Raw genomic sequence first — 21311 nt, 5'->3', positions numbered from 1 at the left:
CCTGCCACCTATCCGCCAAAGATGGAATTTCACTGCCAAGGAGTTAAATATTGTAAATGTCAAGGCTTCGTGAACAGATCTTTCCCCTCAAACCATCGAACGTTGTTCTTTTAATTTTAGAACGCTGATTTTTTTTAAATTCAATATTTGGTAGATTGTAGGTTTATCATGCACTAACATGAAGCAAATACCCGTGTGTGCGTGTGTATGCCTGTATGTGCGTGCGCGCGCTTGTGTGTCGACTACTTAAATCCATACAAAAGCTATATTAAATATGAATATTTCTTTCCACTGTCAAACATCCGTCTAATTTGTGCTGTGGAAGAGCCCGAAACAAGGTTGCCCCGCTGTTAACCATGTCATTCATGGACACGGGTCCTTCAGAATCGAAGTTGGCTTTGTTTTCTTTACTCCCGACGGTTCTTGCTTTACACACTTGGTTCCAGACATATGCTGTAAACCCGCTGGTAGAAAACATGATATTAAATGCACACTCGAGAGAAGAACTGCGCTTCGCCTCTCTTTGTGAGATCTGACCTTCTTGAAGCCCGAACGCGTTTATGGGGAAACTCTTACATATTTAATCTAACCAATAGAGGGGTTCGTAAAAGTCACACCGCCTTTAATGTGCGTTGCTTCACGCAATAAAATGTGTCTAAACATTTTCATCCCTTACAGACGCTCTTAATCAAATGCCTTGTACGCTTATTTCCAACTTATTTGATGTTGCGTTTGTTGCTGAGCCTTTTAAATGTTTTTTTTTTTTTTTGGATTTGAACCACTAAGTATTTAACTTAATATAAAGCACATCAAATGAACAATTTTATATTTTAAAAATGTGATTCAAATATTCCTTAAAAAGGGTGAGTAATATATTATCTAACGAAAGGTGAGCATTGTTCACATTCTAACATGTAGTGCTCTCGCATAGATTACTTCGCATTTGGTTCAGTGGTCTTTATGTTGGTTTTTTTCCAGAAAGCGTTTGATTTGGAAATCACATCCAAGCGAATCCTTTATAAAAAACTATGCCAAAGTAGATCGATTTTTGTGGGAAATGACGGTTTTCACATAACACCATAATGACGCAAAATGTAGAACATGACAAGATGCAAACCGCTCTCCAGCAGAGTTATTGAAATTGTGCAAATGTACCCTACTCCTTCCATATACGTGAATTACAGGAATTAATGCTCAATGAGTTGGTGCTAGGCTTAGAATTGTATGCATGCAGACTATGAATATGTATAGATAGTTGACAAAATTGGAGGGTTTTTTTCAGGCAATTTCAAGCCCACCATTTGGGCACATTCCCATAACCACTTCCCTAGTGTTGCACCCTTCCCAAACGGCGTTTTAATGGCTTCTGTTTGCTTTAGAACCCTCTCCTAGCCCTTTCCGTCTTTTCATCCCATCGTCTTCAGCTGGTCTAAGTGGGCAAAACCTGGAGAAACCTCTATTTTGTCTCCCCGCTTTCTCTTTCAAATAATCAGCCTTGTGCCAAAAGTGTCCCCCTTGTTTTTACGCGTGCCAGTCACCTGCCGTCTCCCTCGGTCCTCCTCTTTCTCTCTGCCCCCTGTTGAAAAAGCTTGCCTTTCTCCTCGCATTTCTTTTGACTTTCAGCAGTCTGTTTCCCCAAAGAGATTCAGATTGGGTACATATTGAGTTCCTTTTGTCTCTCAAGGGCTGTACTAAGCTAATTAAATTTTATCCTACCAAATAAAAAACCCATCTCTCTCTCCCTCGCCCCCATTAAATTCAGCCGCGGCTTTCCAGCCAAACTCCCCTATTTTCTTACCCTGGAAAAATCCACTGTTCATTGAGTCAAATCTATTGAAAAACATTTGCAGATCTCTATTATTCCGGGATTCTTGTCTCCTTTCTCCTATTATAAAGGGTCCCGAAACAGCTTGCTTCTTTGTGCAACTGAACCGCGCTGGAAAGGAGGAGAAAGCCATGAATGTTAAATAAATTACGCACTGGGGTAACTTTTCATTTTGTTACTATTACCTCTATTTTTGCACATTTTAAATTGCACTTCATCTTTTATGCAGTGTATATTGTCGTTAATTGAAATCGATCTCCTGGTGGGTCTCGGTTTTTGTGGTTCAGTTAGATTTTATTTTCCCACAGAAATGGTTAAGCTTGTGATCGGTCCAGCTTTCTTGGTACAGCGCATCTAAACAACCGCTTTCTACGATTTACCTATTCTACTATTTATGATTTATTTTATTTTGTGCACAAATGTAGATAAAAGCCAGGAATCACAAGCGTGTGTTCGCAGCTTCGGTTGCTAGTTCAGTTGACCATAAGTTTAGTTTAATTTTAATTTCAAACACAATTTTTGCATATCTGATATGATGAAATTTTTTTCAGAAATTATTCGGCTCTTTCAGACTTAATATCAATTGTTGCAAATACAGAATCGGTAAAACAGGCAAATAGATTCGCTGCTCTTGAGATAATATCGCTTTAGTGGTCAGAGTTCAACGGATGGAGCTGAACCCCGGAGCTGGTGCTTCAGCCAAACCTGATTTTTAAATTTGAGATGAATAATATTCATTCCAAGCGCTCACTTCCCCCCTTTTCGCGGAACCCCATATTAAATCGGGGTGAATGGTGTTGCTGAATGTAGGCCGATTTCTCAAAGAAATAGGCCTACATTAAGTAAATGTAGCTTATTTCACAGTGGCTTTATATTACCATTATGTCATCATGTCTTTTTTGTTTTATACTGATATAATAGTTTGCACACAAAACGAAGAATTTTGAAGTCAGCGGTTTAAACCTATAGTCTATAAACTAACACCAACTAAAAAGTGCACATTTATTCAGAGAATTTATTCAGAAAATTTGTCTTTCTCGGTCAGTAGAAATGCCTGTATCCAGAGCACCTGGAGCGAAAATGGGTTAATTACCTTAAAGCACATCAAATTAAACTTGGTCACTGTTTCTCTATGCATGTGGTTTATTTAATACCTATCTAATAAAGAACTCGTTTCTTTCAACCGCTCTCCCCTTCATTCGTCAACCCTTTCTGCCTCTTACTTTTTCGAAGTTGAAACGTCTTTCAGTGCAATAAATGTTTAACTGCAATAAATATAAATCAATCTCAGTGTGTGCAAATCCTATTCAAGGAAGGAAAGAAAAAAATCCTCTGAAAAAAGAAAAATGGAGGAGGGGGGAGCCCGAGCCCCCCAAAAGCAGCTGTTGGGCTGTAATCTTTTTTCGTGCCCTGTCACTCACCTTCATTTTCCGTCGTCACCGCGTTCCATGCGACCCGTTTCACTTCGAGCCCCATTCTTCGCTTTCGTTTCATTCCTTGTCCCCGCTCGTCAGACCCCAACCTTGTCCAGATTTTCGGACCATCCCCTTGTAGTTACCAAAATAAAAGAGAAGTGCATGGATGTCAAATTGCCCTCAAAAACACCATGAAAGATTGATTTGCAGCACTTTTCTTTCGCCTGACATTATTTCGGACGGGTTTGAATAGGGAACCCGCGAGCCTGGGACGGAATAAAGATGTTCTCTCTGCTGGAAAAGGGGGGAAACTGCCCATTTACTCCCAGTCCATCAATTCAGAAAGAGAGAGGAAAACAGAAAGAACTGTGGCATTTGAAAGAAAAGGCCATATACACCTCTAAACACAGTCACAATACTGAAGGCTTTATATTAACATCCATGAATATTAAACCGCTTAGTGCCACAAAAATAGGTGGAATAGAATAGGCATACCTTGCCAAGTCGGCTTTACATATTTTCATGCCCCGAAACAATACATTAAACATTAAAATCGTATCTTTACTTTTATTAACCCTGTTATTACCAAGTACTATATTAATATTACGGTCCGTGGCATTGCCGACAAAAAAGAAAATAAAAAATCCAGTCATCATGCAAGCCAGGAAAAATAAAACACCGATATCAAAACTCGGCGATAGAATAATGATTTTGTTTTGCTTCTTGCTGCTATATTAACTAACTGTTTTGTTCTTTATATTTTTAATAATATCAATTAGGCTCTTAAAATATAATCTGCAGATAAATTATTATTGTGAAGCAATCAGAAATAATTCAATATTTATGTTTTTTGTGTTCATCGGGACTTCATTTTTTGATAGCGTGATGTATTTATCATGTATTCATTTCGGCTGGTTATACCATTAATAAATGGCTTTTTCAAATCTGAAATCGTGCGAAGTTTAGTATTGGTCTTTTTGATTCCAATGTTATCTCGGTGAGCAACAATTGCTTTATTCGAAACTGGGACAGAATCAAAGTAATTAGCCAATGCCTAATGTCGTCCTGTGTGTGTTAATATATGTTAATAATTATCTGTGCACGTCCTTGATTATACTACACGAAAGAGTTGGACTTATGGGACTGCAACATCTTAAAATCTGAAGATTTTTCCGGGTCTGTTTTATTCAGACAGCATATAAAATTACTCATCGTGTAAGGTTTTAAAGTATACCTGCGGTTTACACACGGATCTGTAAAACATAGCTAATGCAATGTGAGACTTTCAGACCCAATAATACAGATCACCTGTGACTGAAACCAAAATTGATTATTATGTATTTTATATACCCATATTCTGCGCTTTGTTTAATCTTTACCTCGAACAGGATGAATTTATGTGTTGTTTGTTATTTGATATTATTAAAAAGTATAGTGTGAGTGTAAAATGTGGCACGCTAATTGAGACGTTAAAACGATGTTTTTACTCATTTTAAATCACTCTTTGATACTGCAATAACGTTTACATCCTTGTACATATGATATTTGATATTAATGGGAAGCCGAAGCGAATTGTTGAGGCGTCATAACTTTTGTATAACCTAACTGTAATATATTCTTAACAATTATTTTCAAAGATTATGGTGTGGCGTTTTTACCTGAGACTATGCAGCCTATAGTATTGTGTACCAGCTGCAAAATGAACTGTGATACACTAAGTTAATTCTAAATTAATCCACTTGTTTGTTTTCATGCTGGGAGCTGGTTTTGATTTTAGTTAGTTTGGCTTTTGCCTTTGCCAAAAGCGCTAAGTCGCTGAACGGAGGCATTAGATTTCCCAACCAAGGCAACCGCGGGTGGAGTTGCCACGCTGGTGAACGCGTGGTGAGACGGGGCTTGTTATTATTGAGGAAAGGTGGTTGTTGTATCTCGAACCCCCCCCCCCCCCAAACACACACACACACACACACACACACCCTCTATCTCTCCCCTTCTCTCTCACACACATACACCCGCCGGTCCCCAAAGGAGTGGCCACTCAATAAAGGCTTGGCTCTTTTTTCTGGTAGAACAAGTCTATAGAACACAAGGGGAGGGTCATTAATAACTAATTAGAGAGGGTCAAACCAGCCGCATATAAAGAGAACCGAGACTTTGAAAAGAGGACCATTTTCAACTCCGTCGTCTGCCAAGGAGGAATACCATTTGGCAGCACATAATATATCTCGATATAGGTTATATTTATTTGCCAAATTACTTCATTTTCTGTTTGTTTAAAATAAATTATATGAATACATTAATATACAGAACAGGATAATTTTGCGTTAATTTTTATCCAGTGCAAAATTACTGTTACGCGACTGAAATTAGTGGCAGAATGGGTTCGGTGTTGCCCGCTGAAGCTTTGGTACTGAAGTCTGGATTTAAACAGCAGAGTCTGTCTCTGTCTGAAATCATTACCTCAGACATTCTCCACAGCTTTCTCTATGGCCGGTGGAGGAACGTGCTGGGGGAGCATCTCTTCGAAGAAAAGGCCAATAGCGTCAGTCCGAAAACCGCCTTCACTGCAGAGGTCCTCGCGCAGTCCTTCTCGGGAGGTGAGTTGTGCTACTTCATTAGCCTTCTGTCTCTGGTCTTGTAGACACGGGTTTCATATATTTCTATGGATGCGTATACAGCCTGTCATTTCTGTTTCCTGTATGTTGTCCTTATTTCCAGTGTAAATATGACAAAAAACTAAAACGCCGAACATGTACGAGAAAAACTGGATCTACTGAATGTACACAGAAATAATATACGGGGTATAAATCATAAGAGGCAGTGCATTTGTTGACCGAAGGGTTTCAGTTTCAACGTAGGATAATAAACGGCATTAAAACAACGCAAAAGCCGCTTTCAAATAAATTGAATTTACGGCGAGTCTACCGTTCGATTTAAATGAACGTCTTTCATTTCTTCGCATTCCTGTTTAAAATATTATAATTTTCAGGGCGCCAAAAGTGGATAGAATAGCTTTTGAATAATGAGCGGTTTTATAATCTGCACGGTGTAAAACTTCATTGGGGTTTCACCGACTCCCACTGTCAGACAAAATAAACGAAAAGCTAAAACTCACGCACATTCACTGTTTGAGATTTCTTCCCAAGGTCCCCGTGACTTTCCCATTACTGTTCTCCACTACTTTCCCACTTTTCTCTTTTATTTCCACCCATTTACCGCATTAACCCATTTAGCACATTGAGACCTCGCATTTAGAAGCTTGTTAGGCGTGTAACTGTTGCTGACTTAAAGAAGAAGGGTATTAAATTCATTTGGTTAACGTTGCGCTTGACCTGAGAAAGTTTCCACTTAAACCGAGGTCTATAGAGAGAGAAAAGCCCCCATTCTTTAAGATGTCCCGGGTTTTATCCCCCATTCATCAAATTCCGGACAGTCTCTTTTCCCGTGCTTAGGCAGCTATGGCGCGCCTGCACTTCTCGCATTCTCTCGCTTTAAAAGATTGCTGTTCCTCCGTTAATACACCGTGAAGGCTAATTCTATTGCCATTCACACCGTGTCGACCATCTAATCGCCTTTCCATTTTTTTGTCAGAGAAATTCCTTGGCCTTTTAAACAAGACCTCATTTCATTCACCCTAAATTTATTGCTACAAAGTTCTTAAAGGGCTAATGAATTTGGAATTAGCCGTTTCTTTCCAGCCGAGTTTAATGAATGTATATCACATCTAAAGCATGGCAAATTGCTGGACTCGAATAATAGCGAGCCATTTAACCCCTATCTGGGCCGTCTTTTCACGTCGCAAATACAATTCCATTGATTTTGACATTAAATAAATGAAAATTTAAGACATTTTCTTTTAGTTTTAAAAGGGAGGCAGCACCATGCTAGTATTCCTTTTATTTTGCTTAAGTTACAAAATTGTGTGTACATGTAAGACACCAATATAAAAAACTATTTTTGAACGATTTGAAACGAACTACAACTGTTTTCTACAGATTATGAGTCACTAATAATTATAGCCTTTATTTCAATTGTGATAGTTTGTCATTCGATATTTCTCTATTTTTCGTACACTAAACTAGCATACGCATGAAAATGTTCAGTGTTAATTCAGCACTAACACACGAGGATATAAATATAGACTACTGTCAGAGTTTGAAAATGAATATGTTGCCCGTTTGCCCAACTTTGTAGAATAGTTTAAATACAGCTGTATCGTTTATGCAAACAGGTGTAACATTGTTTTGTGAAACAAAGCATGCACTAATCAAAAATCAAGGTTTTATAAATTAATAACATATGAATACACCTACGATTAAGCAGTAATAAATAGAGACATATGCGCACCTCCTCTGTAAACGTTCAAATGACTCGTTTTTTTGTCTGTGGAGTTCGTATCCCTGCGAACCTCATCGGGCTTCTTTGCCGAAGCCCTGCCAGCGCACGTGCGGTGCTTACTTGCTCTGCTACGCTTTGCCTAAATCCTCTTCCTGTTTGCCGTCACGTTTTTTCTGTAGAAGTTCAGAAGCTGTCGAGTCTGGTGCTGCCGAGTGAAGTTATCATTGCACAGAGCTCCATCCCCGGGGAGGGACTCGGTATTTTCTCCAAAACGTGGATCAAGGCTGGCACGGAGATGGGTCCATTCACCGGCAGAGTAATCTCACCGGAGCACGTGGACCTCTTCAAAAACAACAATCTCATGTGGGAGGTAAGAGAGGCCAGGCACCACGCAAGGAAATGGTGGGGTAGGAGACAGATTATTGCCATCCATGCCAAACCAGAGACAAAATTGTGACCCTGTTGGCTCCACGTGTTTGCAGGTGTTCAATGAGGACGGGACAGTGCGCTACTTCATCGATGCCAGCCAGGAAGATCATCGCAGCTGGATGACTTATATCAAGTGCGCACGCAATGAGCAAGAGCAGAACCTGGAAGTTGTGCAGATCGGGAGCAGCATCTTCTACAAGGCGGTGGAGGTGAGTGCAGCTGCGGGCCGTCAAAAACCCCACACTTTAATTCCTAACACCCCAATACCCTGACTGACCAAATCAAGAGCATTTTTTTGAAAAGGAAAGAGAGAAAAAATCCTTCAGTGTTATTTCAAATTGTGTCTGACATGATTTTCTTCTGACAAGTTTAGGCAGATACCTTGTGAAATGCTTGTAAATACCTTAGGAAATGCAATGGTTCAGTTGCAGAAGCGGAATTAGCGGGGGTGAGCAGCCATTGGGGGCCCCTGAGTACCCAAACATAGGCACTAACTTAGGCCTGATTCATGAAAAACATTGTTAAAAGAATGTTTATCGTTTGCGTTTAATTTTTTAAAATAAATATACATTTTTAAATCAGAGTTGACATTGAAATGTATTTAAAATGGACTCCCTTTTCCTTTACGTTGTTTTATAAGCGTGATGTTGTATTTCTCATTATACCTCAGGCCCATATGCATGACAGGCTAGGTCTGCCCCTGTTCAGTTGGGGGTGATTAGAGCATCATGGAGCTCACAGTGTTTGCATTAAGTTGACATTTTACATAATTATATTTTTATCATTTTCCACAGACTATTCCCCCAGACCAGGAGCTGCTGGTGTGGTACGGAAACTCCCATAACACATTCCTTGGGATTCCAGGGGTCCCTGGTATGGAGGAAGAGCACCAGAAAAAAAAAACTGGTGAGTCCCATTGCTGAGGGCAGTGGAGGGAGGGAGGGACAGAGGGAGAGAGGGAGGGGTTGATTGTAATCAGAGCCATTCGAGTGACAATGGGTTCATTAGTCCATTCATTCATGAGCCCAGAAGATGTCTTACAGGCGGGCTGTAGTTTGTTTAAAGGGAGGGTTCCCTGCAAGGACAGTTGCCTTTGGTCAGGGGGGCCATTTCGTCTTTACTCACCACTGAACCCTGAAGTGTGTGGGTGGCAGATTTGGGTCTATATGCAGGGTGCTCTTGAAGGGGGGTTGGGAGGTGGTAGGCCTACAGCAGTGATGGACTTAAGAAAAAGAGAGCAATACTCTTCTGTTCCTGCTGCATGTTCGAATATGACACGCGTGTGGTGTAAGAAGCGACGGTCTGACTTCCAAGCAGTCGGGATCGTTTGCTTGCCGGTCAGGGCTCCAACAGACACAGGGGCAATGCATTGACGCGTGCGCCTCCTGTTCCTTTCGTCTCCCCGCGCAGACGAGTTTCACCTGTGCGACGGGTCCTCGTCCTCATCCTCCTCCTCCTCGTCGTCGTCCTCCTCCTCCTCGAGCACGAGCCGCATGCGCTGCGTCATCTGCCACCGCGGGTTCAACTCCCGCAGCAACCTGCGCTCCCACATGCGCATCCACACGCTGGACAAGCCCTTCGTCTGCCGCTTCTGCAACCGGCGCTTCAGCCAGTCCTCCACGCTGCGCAACCACGTCCGGCTGCACACCGGCGAGCGCCCCTACAAGTGCCACGTGTGCCAGAGCGCCTACTCTCAGCTGGCGGGCCTGCGGGCGCACCAGAAGAGCGCCAGGCACCGGCCCACCAACACGGGCGCCGTGGTGGCGCTGCAGACGCACTCTCCGCCCCCCCCCTCAGATGACCCCCGTGCCGCACCCCGCCTCCCTGGTACACCACATTCCCACCATGGTGCTGTGAGGGTGGGGGGGTGCCCACGCTCATTCCTGCAGACACAGCCATGCCCACGCTCACTGTGTCACTCACACTACCGCACACACACTCACTCTCTCACTCGCACAATCGCACACACACTCACTGTCTCATTCACACTCGCACAAACACACACTTACGGTGTCACTCGCACTACCGCACACACACTCACTGTCTCACTCACACAACCGCACACACACTCACTGTCTCACTCACAAACACACACACACTCACTGTCTCACTCACAAACACACACACACTCACTGTCTCATTCACACTCGCACAAACACACACACACTCACTGTCTCACTCACAAACACACACACACTCACTGTCTCATTCACACTCGCACAAACACACACACACTCACTGTCTCACTCACAAACACACACTTACGGTGTCACTCACACAACCACGCACACATTCACGGTCTCACTAGCACAACCGCACACACACTCACTGTCTCATTCACACTCGCACAAACACACACTTACGGTCTCCCTCACACAACCGCACACACACTCACTGTCTCACTCACAAACACACACACACACTCACTGTCTCACTCACAAACACACACACACTCATTGTCTCATCACACTCACACAACCACGCACACATTCACGGTCTCACTCACACAACCGTACACACACTCATTGTCTCACTCACAAACACACACACACTCACTGTCTCACTCACAAACACACACACACTCATTGTCTCATCACACTCACACAAACACACACACACTCACTGTCTCACTCACAAACACACACACACTCATTGTCTCATTCACACTCACACAAACACACACACGCTTACCGTCTCACTGGCAATCGCGCAGACATGCACACACACTCAAACACGAACACTCAGTCTTAAATCTCGCACGTGCACGTACACTTCATTCATTCAACCACAACTGCAAACACTGACTACTGACGTAAAAAAGAAAAAACTGAAAGCGCTTTACCAGTGTCCCGCCTTCCCATGTGCTCCTCTGTGTCTCAGAGTGACCGTGTTTGGTCCTGATTGGGGGAACAGGAGTCTGTCATCAGCCAGCCAGGGATGGCTTATGGCCACAACTCACCAATTTGAAGAGTTGAAACATGGTTCAAATAGGCTGGCAATTCATGTTTTAGATGCGAGCACAACATATTTGAATGCTTTATTCACATGGTTAAAAAGTTCTGGAGATGCACATATTAATGGGAAGAGAGCATCCAAAAAAAGTCCCCCAATGCATACGGTTAATATGCTGATAATGTTTTTAAATTCTTATTAGCCAACTTGTTTCCAATAATTCATGCTACACATTGTTAGCCGAATATTTTTTGTTTATGATCTGGAATATAATCCCATAGATATAACAGAAATAAAGAACTGTAAATGTTGTGATGAAAGAAATTAATCTGTATGAAAAAATAAGTTGGGTCTATTTTACTTTTTAATGAAAATCTCAGCATTTTTCTATTTTTTTGCTAAAATAATTATTTATGTTACTGCTGATGCATGAGACAATTTATGGTTTCAAGATGAAGTACAAATATCAAGGACACTGTTCTATGTCTTATTAGATACTGTAACTGAAAGTGAAATGTTTTGTCCTCATGTTGGCGTGCAAACTATTTGTTTGTTACAGCACCATCTGGTCAATGGGCAGTTCACAACTGTCCCCGAGTCTGCAATGCAGTAGGTTCTTCAGACACAGGACTGAACTAAACTAATTTGATTAAAGTTATTACTTGTCCAATTAGATGTAAAATTCCTTATTTGTAACTAAAAACCTGACCGGACTCACTGCTGCTCTCATAGACCGAGGCTGAACAGGCCTCCTCTGGTTGACCATGGAATTGTGCGCCCCCTGTGTCATTTTAGTATCATTACACCCCTGTAGGTACAGGGAATGAAAAAGTTCATAAAATGTAAATAAAAGAATATATAAACAATGTAAATATAATTTTAAGCTGTGCTCTACTTCCACAAACACTGAATAGTCACTTTATCTCTGTACATGTATGTAAAACTTTAATTACAAACTTTGGTATTATATATTATGAATACTATGTATGCAGATGTAAATAACTTTGTATTTTCATCCAGTATTCTGAATAAACTATAACAGAAATTAGCCTGTGGTTGTTTGTTTTGAATTTGTAATAGAGGAAGTGTATTCTCGAGTAAGGTGTATTTAATGTTCCCTATAATGAATGCACATTATCCCTATAATGTATTCACATTATGCTAAGATGTTAATATCTTATGTTAGTTGATCTACGTAATAATATATTAGCATACAGGGGTCATCAGACAGCTACAGCTTTTTCATATTCTTGGCAGTCCGACGCTATCACGGTTACAGCACCTATCATTGTTAGTGGCAGATGTTTTTGATACTTCTCTGTACACAATTTAGCTGCATAGCCTATGTTAATAGTGTTCCATTATTTTATCGCAGGCAACTGTGCAAAGCTTAAGTGTTGTATATATCTTGCCGTGATGCAAATTTCGACCCGTAAAAAAAGTACTTACAATTCGAATGCATTATGATCATTTCCACTATCCAATAATTTAACTCCGTGCTACATAATAGCTTACTTTATTAAACTGGAGTAGACGTAGCCTTAAACACTGGCGAAACAACTTCTAACTTTGAAGGCCTACTCACATTGCAGTGATTTAGCGAGCCTTAATCGTGGTCGCATTTTCTACCATTGTTTAATAAACAATGAAAACACTGATGAAACAGGCGCAATGTGGAACAACCCAGAAAGTCTAGTAACAAGTTTTGTTAGTTTGTTTAACTTTGCTAATTAGTTATCATAACAGTCCTACGCCTCCCGCAATTTTACACATTTGCCACTCATAACTTGCGTTTAGATTTTATCCAGTAGGTGGAGCTAAATACCTGTTATTGAAGTCCCTTCATTTCAACTTGGTGGAAGAAATGCAATGTTTCCGATCTGTGCTTACACATTTAATGCATTCATTCGAGACACGCGGATAGTTTCCTTAGAACACACAAAACCAGAGAGCTAAAAGTGGAAATAGTCGTAAGAGCCTACCGCTGACTGCGCAAACTGTGTTTTTCTTCGTTGTGATTTTAGCTGTTCCACACCTTAAACAATGGTGTGGAACAGCTGAAAACAATCGGAGTCAACTTCTTTTAAACATTTAAGACAACAATGCTTCGCAGTATATCTCACTTTTATAATTTGTCACAATAAGAGAACAGTTTATCAAAAATGATTTTTAACAACTGTTAAACAATAGGACTTCGATATGAGAATAGATAAAGATCTTGAAACATCAGACTGGTTGTTTAGAAAATGATAGATACAATCAATCGATTTATTATTTTCCATACTTCTTATGGGTGAGTTTACTTGGAAGTGTAAGTAAAGGTTCCATTACTCTTTGTGTAATTTCATCAAAGAATAATATGAAAGGCTTATTCTTGCTAAGCCCGAGCATGAGATCGCACTGAGAAGATATGGTTGTATAGTGTTAATGAGCTCGTATGCTATCCAAAATCTCAGTCCACGCCACAATGCCACTGACGTAATCAAACTGCGCCGCTGACTACACGCAAGCAAGGGACCAGCATGGCGGTTGATATGAGATTACCCACTGTTCGGAAACAATTAACAGATTCTTTATTTTCTGGAACAGAAGGAAAACACCTTGTAGTTCCAGGGGATGTTATTACATCGGACACGGGATTTATGAGGTAGTTACGAATTCCCCATTCTTTAAAAAGTGCTAGCTATGAAATTGGCGGAGTTGACGGAAACTCAGAACTACTTTCACCACATTTTAATACAGTTTTTCTGCCATTAACTTCCCCCCCTTAAAACAGGTAACATGTTTGTTGAAATCAACCAATATTGTTGACCGATGTAACGTTAAAAGGAATGAGCTTCCCAATACAAATAGGACAGCAAAGTCACTGCTCATATTCCCGGGAGAAAACTAATTTGTTAGAAATTTCTTGATGCTGCTTGTGTGAATTTACAAGATGCAACTCTGAAATTTAAGGTTACCTCTGGTTTGGGCGTTGCATTCTGGGAGGGAGAATTTTTTATCAGTTATTGTTTAACAATATGCCGTTGGAGTGGCGCGATTGGTTACGTTCAGTGACAGCATAGGACTTTCCCTTCAGGGGCCATGGTACCTACATGGATGAGGAGAAGCTGACGGCGTCGGTGGCAGGAGAGGTGGAGAGGGTAAACAAGCTCATCTGCGTGAGGCCCCTGAAGACCAGGTGAACACCTGCCTGCATTCTTCTCCAAAATGCATACTAATAGTGATTATCCATTTCATGTTAACATATGAACATGTTAAAAATAAATACAGAAAGGATAGAAAGAAAGTGTTTTGCCACATGTTGGCTTAGCTACATGTTGGCTTAATTTCCTTCTCAAGCCCACATCTGGAAATGATAGTTATCTCCTTGCTGTATAAGCCTAGGTGCTCCATTACAACCTCAAGTTCAACTGAAAATGGAACTAATCCTTATTGGCCAAAAATCTATACTGAACAAGACCAGTAGCCTCTTCCTCATATTCTGATACCTCAGTCTCCCCTACCAGGGAGACTCAGATTTTTGACGAGCCTGTTCGAAGTCTCCTTTTTCCAAATCATAAATATTGTTTGAGCTCTTTCTCAGCCTCCCCAACACTGAGAACCTCATCCAAGCTTTCATCACTACCCACCTAGACTACTGTAAAGGCATTGTGCTGTGGGCCCAACACCGCATTGCTACATGAACTCCAAAAACTTCAGTATTTCACAGCTAGGTTACTCACCCACACTCCCTTCACAAAATCACACCTCTCAATCTACTCTAGCTCAATTTACAATGATCTTATTCTCAAGCATTTTTCAATTTACATTTTCCAGAAAGAAAGAACACATTGAGAATTGGAATATGGGGGATAACTGCAAGATGATTTTCTCTGCCCTCAAAAGGCAACCAAACTTTGCCTCTAGAAACGGTGGTAAACGCAGAATTGCTGATTTGGCCGCTATACATATGGGTTACGTTTAAGGGTGACGGAGAAATTTGGGTCCAGCTCTACATTTCTGTGTGTTAATACTGTACTTGAATTGTTTTTTTATGTCCTCATTTTGTCTTTTGTCTTTCAGGTTTAATGGTGAAGTTGGGGATGTGGTTGTGGGTAGAATCACAGAGGTATGTTGTTGTGCAGCTGAGTTCTGGTTATGATGTTAATATTTAATGTAGAGGACGTGCTGTCTCTCTCTGCTGAGAGTTGAACGTCTCTGCCTTGCTGCCACAGGTACAGCAGAAGCGCTGGAAGGTGGAGACAAACTCGCGGTTAGACTCTGTGCTGCTGTTGTCCTCGGTCAACCTGCCAGGCGGCGAGCTGGTTAGTAGAACTCCATCATTCCATTGTAACACTCTGTTTATATGTGTTGTGGAGACTTGTGTTATGTAGGCCATGCACCACATGATTTTGTGTAAGTAATATAGCAAATATAAACCAGAATACAATACATTTTACTGCTGTTTATTTGTGTACATGAACATGCAGTCAAAGACATCGTACATTTTGATGTAGCCAACTAATGGAAAAGAAACAGAATAAAAGTGCTGATGTTACATGCCCGTGGGTGCTTTATTGCCAAACAGTGTACAGACAAATGTTAAGTGGAGGATGAAACTCCATGTGTGTCGGCGTTGATGGGCTGGTATGATATGCATGATGTCTCGTTAGAAAATGGCTGCTGCTTTGCTGTGTGTTTCATAGAGGAGGCGATCAGCGGAGGATGAGCTCACCATGAGACACTACCTTCAGGAGGGTGACCTCATCAGCGTATCCTTCATCGGGATGGGTTTTTTTTTCTTCTTTGGGGGGGTGGGGGGTGGCATAGTTTCCATTTGGGCTGCATGGATTCACAAAAGTCATGGTTTGGTTTGGTTGGTGGTTTCGGTGTTACGGGGTCAGTTTTTTTTGTAATGCACAGAAAAAAGTACCGATGCCAATATAATTTTTATTTATTTGACAGAAAATATAATTTAAAAAGGTTATCAAAACGCAATCAAATTGTCATCAAGAAATTGCCAGAAAAAAAAGAAAAAAGGGCCACTTAGTTATTTTTCAATAGATACCCACATTATAGGCTAAGCCCATGAACAGCCATGGCGTAAAAACTGGAATGTCTTTCACTATTTACACCCCAATGGCTTTGGTTATAGATTTTGCCCTGTCTGGGTCTGCTTAGAAATGCTGCAGGGAGGTGGTGCTGTTGTATCCCTGACTCTCTTCTTCTTGTGCTTGTAACAGACACACCGGGGCGATGACAAAGATAATGTGCCTTCATGCTCAACGTGTTGTATTTAGCATGTGGCACACGTGCATGACAATGCTTGTGCTCAGGCCTTGTTTTATCCACCATCTTTTCTCCATCGCTACCGTTGTTAACACTGGATCCATAACAGTAGACCTCTAACTGTGCGTCTTCCTGCACGCACTTGCCGTTTCGCAAGCTGACCGACTCACTGGTGCTTCAGCTCTGTGCTGGCCTTGCCGACACTTCACCTGCGTAAATGCTTCTGCTGGATTTTTGATTTAAATGAAAGCAGTGCAAATCTTTGTACTCTTTGTACTTTACTTTCAAATAGAAGTAGCCAATATGACCTTCACATGACAAATTCTTAGAAAAACATATAGTTGTGTGGGCTTATTTCGAAAATCTAGCTACACTTGAGACGATTTTTTAACCAAGTGTACCAAACTGAATGCTTCCGAACCAGACCGTGGGTGGCAAACTGAACAGTTAGTTTTTTTTTTGTTGTTGTTTTTTTTTTTTTTTTTTACGTTAACTGTTTCATCCCTGGTTTCCATAGTAACTGCCAGGTAAAAAAAGGTGGATTCCGTTAGTCAGTGCTGTTATCCGCTCCACCCCCCGTTGTTGCCACACAATTTCCTCCCCGTTGCGCTGATCAGAGCTGCTTACCGGTTCTCATTTTCCGATTGTCACCGGGGTTCCCGTAATAAGCGGCGTTTACGGTGTTTTACCAGGCATTCGCCCCCGTGTGGTATGCCTGTCAGGGTAATGCCGTCACTCTGACTGTCTGTGCGTGTGGCGTGTGTGGAATCGTGCGTTATCCTCTGCTCCTGCCTGCCGGGCGGTTCCCCTTGACTCTTGCTCTCTCAGGCCGAGGTGCAGTCCGTGTTCTCGGACGGCGCTCTCTCTCTCCACACCCGCAGCCTGAAGTACGGGAAGGTGAGCGTCTGTTCCCAGAACTCTCACTGAGCAGATCCACCACATCACATTTTCCACAGGCTGATGTAGCCGGTGTTTATTTATTTATCTTTCTTAGTTAAACTTATCCTAATTCTGTCATGCTTGCCTTTTGGGGTCATGGGTATGGCATTCTTCTCTTATAACTGGCTTTTTGGTGCCCCCATTCAGCTGGGACAGGGCGTGCTGGTGCAGGTATCCCCTTCCTTGGTGAAGAGGCAGAAGACTCACTTCCATAACCTGACGTGCGGGGCCTCCATCATCTTGGGCAACAATGGATACGTGTGGCTGTATCCCACCCCAGGGCATCAGGATGAAGAGGCCGGCGGTTACTACACCAGCATGGAGGTGGGGGGAGGGAGGGTGGGATGGTGTATTCAAGGGTAGATTGAAAGTTTGATAAGAGATTAAAAAAAAAAAAAAAGTTGTTTGTGAATTTTACTGCCTCTTCCATTCGCTTGTCCTAATCTCTGTGCCCCCCCCACCCCCACCCCAAAGCCCGTTCCTTTGTCGGATAGGGAGGTGATCTCCAGGCTAAGGAACTGCCTGCTTGCCCTGGCAGCCCACAAGGTGCTTCTGTACGACACCAGCGTGCTGTACTGCTACGAGTCCTCCCTTTCACACCAGGTAACTTCCAAATCCGCCGTCTCATTCCAGGTGCATTTACCTGAATGCGCCAACAGGGGCTGCTTTTTGGGTCATTTTCTTTGGAAGCTTTGGGCTTGGCCCAAGCGCAAATTTCTAAACGAATTGTGGGTGATCACCAGCCTGTGACCGTGTGTTCTGGTTGGCTTGAGCCAGTAGAGTTCCTGTCTTGACAGGTTCCAAGCATATTAAAGTGGCAACTGACCCCCCTCCTCTTCTCTCTCTGAATCGTACCAGATCAAGGACATTTTGAAGCCAGAGACTATGGAGGAAATTGTGATGGAGACTCGACAAAGGCTGGAAGTTCAGGAGGGCTAGAGGGTAAACCAATTTGTGTATGAGGAGATGGACCCTGTTTGCAATCATCCCAAAGCCTTGAGACTCTGGGTGCAGCTACTTTTCCTGAAATTCATAACAGAGCCCAGTGTTTACTCAACGGAACCTGGATTTCCTGTACCAATTTTTTACCTCCTGAAACATCTTTCAACCTTGATGTGGAGGGATTAAATCTGTATTTACCTCCTGTTAGTGAATAGCTGATAAGACTGCTTTCAGGTGCAATGCAGTAGATGAAACAGTATTCATTAAAATATGTATTTGTTTTCAAAATGTCCTAAAGGTTGGTAGATTTGAGCAGATACATGGAGCAAGATAACTTTTTATTTCAAGTTCAGTGTTTACTGCACTTCTTTTTGTAATGTGTACACAACTGCCGTCTTTCTGTATTAAATAAAACATTTAACTTAAATGTAGCTCTTTACTTTGAGAAACCATTTACTTTTATGTCTCCTACCTAGAGTATATTTTAGTCCATGGGCCAGACCAGATTTCTTTACTACCTGTGGCAAATTCTAGTAAAAAATTTGAAAAGGTACGGGTCTCACTGTTATGAGCTCATTAAATTAACTATCCTCTCTAATAAGTTAAATGTTAGGCATTGGTGCATATCCTATTTTAGGCTCATGTTCAGGAGTCTTTAACATTTTCTTAGCACGTGTTTGGCATCGGTTGAAAGGATAGTTTCTTACTTTTCATTCACTTTGTAGTGAGTCTGTTGGGCAAATGAAAAGGTTACTAGAGCTATTCAAAGTGACAGTGACACACATTGTTCCACAATTTTTGCCTAAATCCATCTTTATTAGAGCACTGTGACATCTGGAAACTTCACAGAGACAGAATTAAGCAACTGGAATATTCATAGGACTCCAATTATGTGTAATTTATGTGTAATTTACTGTGTGTAATGTACCCATACCATCACATTGTAAAGGGGCTTTTTGGCCTTAAAGTAACTGAAAGACTGCACAAGGAAAATATCTCACATATATTCTTGATAGCATAATGTAATATGGTAAGCTGTCTTGCGACTTGCCATGGCACATAGGACTACTATTGTTAATGACACATACTGCTCTTCAAGTGTATGTGATCACTTTCATGTTATCACATACAAACTTTCATGTTTGTTTTTTCCTTATGACTGTCAGACCGATCAGCCTCTACCTCATTGTCCTCATCATCTTCAGGTTTCTGACTGGTGCATGTTTACAGGGCAATCTGGGATCAGTCAGCAGAGACTCTTCCCAGGAGATGTTATTATTTATAGTCTAATATTCAGGACATCTGAAAAGTCGTTGCTGTACGCTTGAGGGTGTTTCCTTTACACCAGTGCTTTCTTTGAACTCCATGAGTTGTGTTTTAAAATCAGACATTCAAAAATTTTAAGAATTAGTTTGAAATTGTCAAACTATGAAACTATATTGTATGAACAGCAGTATTTGTTTCACCATAATGTTTTTAATGTAAGGTGTTATTTACCATTGTCAAAGCGTACAAAATGGAGAAGAGGTGCTGGCTTGCGTGTGGTGGTAAGCCAAAGAGACACGGCCGACCTGAGACCGCCCAACAGCCACTGCGGACTCCGGACCATATTCGGCTAATGGACACCCGGGTCCAGCATGTGGTCATGGCGAGTGTGTCTGAACTGTCCCATATTGTTAACAGCAGGTAACAGTCATAAACAATCAGCACTGTCGCCTCCCCGCCGGGAGGTCCTGGGTTTGAATCCCGGCCGGGGCCCTTCTGTATGGAGTTTGCACATTCTCTCCATGTCCGCGTGGGTCTCCTCCGGGTACACTGCTTTCCTCCCGCCATCCAAAGACATGCAGGTGAGGCCAACTGGAGAGTCAAAATTTCTACCTTTGCCCACTGCATGCTTGGATAGGCTCCACCCGCCTCCCCTCACCCTGAGTATGCAGGCTAGCTAATGAATGGATAGATGGATGCACAATTTAAGAATAGAGTCAATTACTCACTCCCAAGGCACAAGAGACTTTTCAGGTAAAACCAGTTAAAATGGCTTTGATTCTTTGTCATTATGTCATAAGCTGTTCACAATATTAGTGTTTCTTGCATTATCTATGTATATGTCAGTCGTGCATCCATGGAAAAATATTAATCAGGGGCCCCAGAACTACAGATTTTGTCCCAGTCAAACCACATAGTGGTGCTATAGAGCTCTGTATTTTTTTTTTTTAATCACTGGTTATTGGTAGAGACTTCACACCAGCTGCATGTATTTGCCTCCTCATTTGGAAAATACGTGTACCCTAAGGGTCGCCATCATCTTGAAAGCAGCCATATTGGAATGTTATCCATTTTTGTTTTTTCTTACTTTTAGCCTAACCACATAGGTGATTCCTTATTTTTCTCAGTGAAAAACTTTATCATAAATGACTTCAAACACATTTACTTCATTGAATTGATTATATTTAGATTATTTTCATCGATCATACTAGAAAAATTATACGATGAAACTATTTCACGAAGAAAAAGTTGAAATAATGCAAAAAATACCTAATATGCAATATATACAGAGTCCAATGAGGAATCAAATTTCTTCAAAAACATGGTGTAATTAATGAAAATATGTTTGAATAAAATCTGGAAATTAATTAAAAACTCTCATTGAATAAAATCTATTCTCATGTCTGTAAGGCAGTTCACAGAAGTCTGCCTCTTATCAGACCCTGGAACTCTACGCCATGTGGCCAGATAATATTGCCAAGTGGTAGCATGTATAGTGAGAAAAGTACTGGTCTAGCACTGATACTTTCGGAATACCGTATTTCATTGTTGAGTAGCTGGACTCCCCACTTTTCTCACTATATATGCTACCGCTTGGCAATGTTGTCCGGGGCACATGGCGTAGTGTTCCGCTGCTATGCCGACGATACGCAGATTTATATTTCAGTGAAACCTGGCTAAGCACTGCCGCTTTCGTGGTTTTGCCATGATTGTGTCTTTATTTGATGACTTGGTCTTTTGCTTTGATCGTTTTGTATATAAGCGGAAACGTGCAACGGGTCGGGGAGACTCGTCAACACGGTCTCCTGTGCGTATTACGCCTATAGCCATTTTACCACTCGTTTTGCACCATTGTCATTATTACTAAACACACCACACAATAAACTGCACTGCACACCTAGTGATTTTAAGGTCCTAATATTCACATCGAATTT

At 41.5% G+C, this 21311-nt stretch overlaps 2 protein-coding genes across 2 annotated transcripts; both read left to right on the top strand.

Moving 5' to 3' along the window:
• Window positions 1–5313: 5313 nt before the first annotated feature.
• On the top strand, window positions 5314–9966 carry prdm12b (PR domain containing 12b). The gene is given in 6 exon segments (XM_035379934.1): window positions 5314–5837; window positions 7758–7948; window positions 8061–8216; window positions 8802–8913; window positions 9418–9793; window positions 9795–9966. Coding segments are annotated over 6 exon segments (1125 nt in total). The 5' UTR covers window positions 5314–5617; the 3' UTR covers window positions 9865–9966.
• Window positions 9967–13423: 3457 nt separating this feature from the next.
• Window positions 13424–18550, top strand: exosc2 (exosome component 2). The gene is made up of 9 exons (XM_035435851.1): window positions 13424–13606; window positions 14039–14140; window positions 15025–15070; window positions 15177–15266; window positions 15648–15713; window positions 17059–17127; window positions 17317–17493; window positions 17644–17772; window positions 18028–18550. Exons 1-9 carry the CDS (start codon window positions 13482–13484, stop codon window positions 18106–18108), a joined length of 885 nt encoding a protein of 294 aa, XP_035291742.1. The 5' UTR covers window positions 13424–13481; the 3' UTR covers window positions 18109–18550.
• Window positions 18551–21311: the final 2761 nt, after the last annotated feature.

This window comes from Anguilla anguilla, chromosome 10 (genome assembly GCF_013347855.1).
Source record: "Anguilla anguilla isolate fAngAng1 chromosome 10, fAngAng1.pri, whole genome shotgun sequence".
In the NCBI taxonomy this organism is placed as follows: domain Eukaryota; kingdom Metazoa; phylum Chordata; class Actinopteri; order Anguilliformes; family Anguillidae; genus Anguilla; species Anguilla anguilla.
The sequence above is the reverse complement of the archived record's forward strand: the minus strand, read 5'-3'. Positions and strand labels throughout refer to the sequence as shown.

Excerpts from the sequence above, each read along its gene's own strand:
- exosc2 (XM_035435851.1), top strand. The coding sequence starts at position 13,482 with ATGGCGGTTGATATGAGATTACCCACTGTTCGGAAACAATTAACAGAT. Across the intron at positions 15,267-15,647 it reads ACCTGCCAGGCGGCGAGCTG|AGGAGGCGATCAGCGGAGGA; the intron begins GTTAGTAGAACT and ends TGTGTTTCATAG. Across the intron at positions 17,128-17,316 it reads GCAGCCTGAAGTACGGGAAG|CTGGGACAGGGCGTGCTGGT; the intron begins GTGAGCGTCTGT and ends GCCCCCATTCAG.